At 29.8% G+C, this 5,124-nt stretch overlaps 1 protein-coding gene across 1 annotated transcript; it reads left to right on the forward strand.

The window, feature by feature from the left end:
- On the forward strand, window positions 1–3,869 carry LOC120575884 (lysine histidine transporter 1). Its single transcript, XM_039826714.1, has 8 exons — window positions 1–177; window positions 1,585–1,742; window positions 1,941–2,324; window positions 2,548–2,941; window positions 3,107–3,212; window positions 3,302–3,393; window positions 3,474–3,542; window positions 3,642–3,869. The coding sequence occupies exons 1-8, from the start codon at window positions 118–120 to the stop codon at window positions 3,738–3,740; spliced, it is 1,362 nt and encodes a 453-aa protein (XP_039682648.1). The 5' UTR covers window positions 1–117; the 3' UTR covers window positions 3,741–3,869.
- Window positions 3,870–5,124: the final 1,255 nt, after the last annotated feature.

The following is a 5,124-nucleotide window of genomic DNA, read 5'->3' on the forward strand; positions in this document are numbered from 1 at the left end:
TGGTATCTCATTAATGAATTTGAATGGCGAAAACCACACCACTAATCCTTTAAATACTTGTGTATAGCCATAACCCTTCTAACTCTTTTCATTTGTTAAACATTCATTTGTGCAATCATGGGAAGTTTAGGAACTGAACCACCAAATGCTTTCAACTCTGATCCTCACAACCAAACTGTAAGTTTCTCTAGTTTCAAAACTATTTTTATGTTTAACTATTATAAATTATTTATGATTTTGTTCATTTATATTGGTAATAATCAATCATATACTTAGGAAATTTTGAGAAAACAGTCATATGCTTGGGAAATTTTGAATTTGATGAAGTTCTCTATTTCGTATATAGAAGAAGACTCATATTTCAAATGAATAAACATAGATGTAATCTTAGTTCTTTAAAAAAAAAAAAGATGTAATCTTAGTTTTATTTTTTGGCAATTGGTGTAATCTTCTTTTGAAAGATTTTACGTTGGTTTAATCTTGGTATTTTGAAAGAGGTTGGTGTAATCTTGGTAATATCATCATAATACTACTGATTAGGAATTTTAATGCAAAGTTTTTTAATACAAATTCTGTCCCAAAAAAATAATTAGCTGTAAGACTTTATTAGCAAATTACTCCATATGTGCTCAAATTCTCAGATTTTGTCTATATACATTTTTCCATTGTCATTATTCAATAAATATTTATGGCTTTAAAAAAAAAATCTCTTATTTCTTAAAATGTTCAAATACTTGGAATTTCTGAAATTTCAGACTCTCTCTCTTTCTCATACCAAAATAATGTGTCATAAATTATGGAATACTGATGAAATATCTTTACAAAATCTGATTTTCCTGATATTTTCATTAAGTGTTACTAGTATTTTTTTTTTATTTTGTTAATAAATAAAATTATACTTATAATAAGTAATTTTCCGTATTCATTTTTTTTAAAAAACTCGTTATCCAACCAACTAATTTGAGGGTTTAATCCCACCATTCACTTGTGAGTCGGATTTAATTTTTTGTCTTTATATATATCAAGACAAGATATTAACTTTGTAGGAGAAAAATATATTATTATTATTATTTTTGCTACTATAACTATTATTATTATCTTGTCAAAAAAAAACTATTATTATTATTATGTAATAAAAAAATATAGTTTAAAATGTAACTAAACTAAGACAGCATCATTTCTAACAACCGTCTTCTTATTTTTTTTCACATTATGAGTTACATTTTGTATGTCATGGACCTAAGTCACCTAACCTAGTATACATACCTAAGATGCATCCGAACATGCATTAATTGTTCACATGGCATAGTTGGAGAACTTAGCTTTATTTCTTCAATTAGCATTTTCTTCCATGTGAAGAATTGAGTAAGAGTATGGACGTATTGACTTGAAAAACATCTTGAATTGAATGAAAACATCTATTTCTTAATTTCTTTTAAAGAGATTGTAAGAAGTTTTTGGCCATGAATAAACATAGTTTATTTTTCATAATTCATTGTTGATTTGGCTTGCTCATTTTCGAGCATTATTTTATTTGCACCTAGGATTTTATTTATGTTTAATTTTTTGTTCTTGTTGAAATAGATTGAAGGAAAATCAGAGAGGGAAAAAACAATTGAAAATTGGCTTCCAATTAACTCTCAAAGGAATGCAAAATGGTGGTACTCTTCTTTTCACAATGTCACTGCCATGGTTGGAGCTGGTGTTCTTGGTCTCCCCTTTTCCATGGCTGATCTTGGATGGTATATTTCAAACCCTAATTACACTTGCAAGAAATATCCTCCAAAATAAAATAAGATACAACTTAATTTTATGACCTTTATCCTTTCAAGTATATCACTATAGACCAAATAACTTGGATTTACAAAATCTAGTAGATTTTTTTTACTAAAAAATAATTGTAATTAATTCACTAATCAATCAAGATTTCTATTACTCAGGGGTCCAGGTTTGACTATACTTTTCTTATCATGGATCATCACTTTGTATACATTGTGGCAAATGGTTGAGATGCATGAAATGGTTCCTGGAAAACGTTTTGATAGATACCATGAACTGGGACAACACGCATTTGGCGAAAAGTTAGGCCTTTATATTGTGGTTCCTCAACAACTTGTAGTAGAAGTTGGAGTGAACATTGTCTACATGGTCACCGGAGGTGCATCTTTGCGGAAGTTCCACGATACAGTGTGTCCAAGTTGCAAAAATATCAAATTGACGTTTTTCATTATGATCTTTGCCTCTGCTCAATTTGTATTGTCTCATCTACCTGACTTCAACTCCATTTCTGGTGTATCTTTGGTTGCAGCAGCAATGTCCTTCTGGTATATCTACTTCTATCTGTTCTCTATATTACTTTTTAGACCCTAAACCCTAAATATCTAATTTGATTTCTACAAATGTACCACTTTTTTTGTATTAGTCTATGTCGAAATTATTTATTTATAGTCCTCACAAATATTAACCAACTTGGAATTTGCTTGTTAAATGAGGAATGAAACATTTCTAATTTAATTTTTTTTTTTTTATGTTTACATTTCACTACAGTTACTCTACAATTTCTTGGACTGCTAGTGCACATAAGGGAATACAAAAAGATGTACATTATGGTAGCAAGGCTACAACTACTTCAGGATCAGTTTTTAATTTCTTTAATGCACTTGGCTCTATTGCGTTTGCCTACGCTGGACACAATGTGGTGTTGGAGATCCAAGCAACAATTCCGTCTACACCTGAGAAACCATCTAAGGGTCCAATGTGGAGAGGCGTTGTTGTTGCCTACATTGTTGTTGCTTTGTGCTACTTCCCTGTTGCTATTATTGGTTATTGGGTGTTTGGCAATGAGGTTAAGGATAACATCCTCATCTCTTTGGAAAAACCAGCTTGGCTTATTGCAATGGCTAACTTTTTTGTCGTTTTACATGTAATTGGAAGCTATCAGGTAAAATTTAATTTTTTTGAACAAATAGGAAATTTTTTATTTCATCATTATTTTCATTTAGTCCATAACTATTTAAGATTGTATGATAAGCTCATGATCAAAGTTAGGATAAAAAGTTCTACGGTTATAATTTTAATTTCATATTTTGATTGATTGTTGTAGTAGATTTATGCAATGCCGGTGTTTGACATGATTGAAAGTTTTTTGGTGAAGAAATTGAATTTCAAACCAAGTACAATCCTACGTTTTCTTGTGCGTAACTTATATGTGGGTAAGTGAACTAAAAGAGTGTATAATTATTTTTTGGAATGATATATTTTTCTTTGTAATTTTGTGTATTTATAAACCTTTTTCTTTCAGCATTCACAATGTTCATTGCTATTACCTTCCCATTTTTCGGTGGCCTCCTAGGATTTTTTGGAGGATTTGCTTTTGCTCCAACAACATATTTTGTAAGCCATGAAAAATTGTAAATATAGTTTTCTTTGGATTATCATAATTTTACTAATTTTTTATTTTATTAAATCTTCAGCTTCCATGTATCATGTGGCTTGTAATCTACAAACCAAAGAGATTCAGCTTGTCTTGGTGGACTAATTGGGTATGTATCTTTACTTATTGTTTTTTCTCTCTCTCAATTATTTAATAATTCACTAATGTTATAAACACATGTTTAATTTCTTTGCAACATTTATTACAGATATGTATTCTTCTTGGGGTATGCATAATGATTTTAGCACCCATTGGAGCATTGAGGAGTATTATACTTGAAGCCAAGACCTACAAATTTTACTCTTAAACTTGTTTCCTACTTGAATCGGTTAATGGGAGGTGTCATGCAAATAAATAGTTATAACTTCCCATGATAATGACGATATATATTTTATCTATGCTTTATTTGTTGCCAATAATGTTATCTATTTTTTAATTTCAAAGTACATAATTGTTGAACATGTACACTTTGAGGTTTCAATGGAAGAACAAAATGAATGATATTTTTATTTTGTGTGTTGAAGATTCAATGATTTTTTTTTTGTCAGACTTTGGTTGGTGTTGTAGCATCAATAATAGATGCTTGATTGAAATACAAAACATTTTTTTTGAAGGATGAGAAAAGGATGAGAAAAGTAAACTATAGATACATAATATGAGTTGGGTTTTGTAATTTTGTTATGATTGAAGATATTTATAAAATGAGACAATGACATTATATAAGTGGTGAAATCCTTGTATCTAGAGATCCAAAACTTCTGTTGCAGATCAAATGTATTGGTAAACCAGTTTCTTGAATTATTGTTGTACTAGTCTAATAAAAATAATTTAAATATTGGCAGAGCAAGTTCCAGTATTTCTAGTCATTTCTAGTCAATTCATAAGTGAATTCAAACAAAATGTCATTTACATTTACTGAATTATTAAATAGCACAACTAGAAAAATTCTAGGCTTCATGGAATGTGGGTTCTTGCTACTAGAAATCCCCGTATTTCATGCGGATATTCCTGCGTAACAATTTCCTATACTCTAAAGAAATTTCCTGTGGATTATCGTGGAGTATATCCGCAGGTAAGTTTTCCTGCGGTTTCGAAAATATACAGGAAACCATTACCCTGGGAACCTGAATCCTTGGTAAATTCTGCAGGAAATGGGGTTCTGGCGGAAATTTTCCCAACATCCACAAATAACTCCGCAGAAAAATCGAGAGTTTTTAGTAGTGTTGATAGGGTAGAACCATAGAAAAGGCTATGTGTGTTTTTCAGTTGATGTTATTAGTACTAAAGCCATGAACAATGAACAAATTTTTATGGTGTTATCTTAAATATTTTGGTGTTGTCATTAGTTTGAACAAAAATTCTATCATTAACCAATTTGTATGATGGAGAAAAATATAATATAGTGCAACAACAACGATAAATCTTCTTATATATTAAAGTTAACACAGAAGTATATTTTAGCCCTAATTTTAACCAAAACCTATTGCATAAATTTACTATTTTAACCCTGATGCTAAATCTTCTTATATATCTTCTTATATATTAAAGTTAACACAGAAGCATATTTTAGCCCTAATTTTAACCAAAACCTATTGCATAAATTTACTATTTTAACCCTGATGCTAAATCTTCTTATATATTAAAGTTAACACAGAAGCATATTTTAGCCCTAATTTTAACCTAAACCTATT

This window comes from Medicago truncatula, chromosome 6, assembly GCF_003473485.1.
Source record: "Medicago truncatula cultivar Jemalong A17 chromosome 6, MtrunA17r5.0-ANR, whole genome shotgun sequence".
Classification (NCBI taxonomy): Eukaryota; Viridiplantae; Streptophyta; class Magnoliopsida; order Fabales; family Fabaceae; genus Medicago; species Medicago truncatula.

Excerpts from the sequence above, each read along its gene's own strand:
- LOC120575884 (XM_039826714.1), top strand. The coding sequence starts at position 118 with ATGGGAAGTTTAGGAACTGAACCACCAAATGCTTTCAACTCTGATCCT. Across the intron at positions 1,743-1,940 it reads TCCATGGCTGATCTTGGATG|GGGTCCAGGTTTGACTATAC; the intron begins GTATATTTCAAA and ends TCTATTACTCAG. Across the intron at positions 2,325-2,547 it reads GCAGCAGCAATGTCCTTCTG|TTACTCTACAATTTCTTGGA; the intron begins GTATATCTACTT and ends ATTTCACTACAG.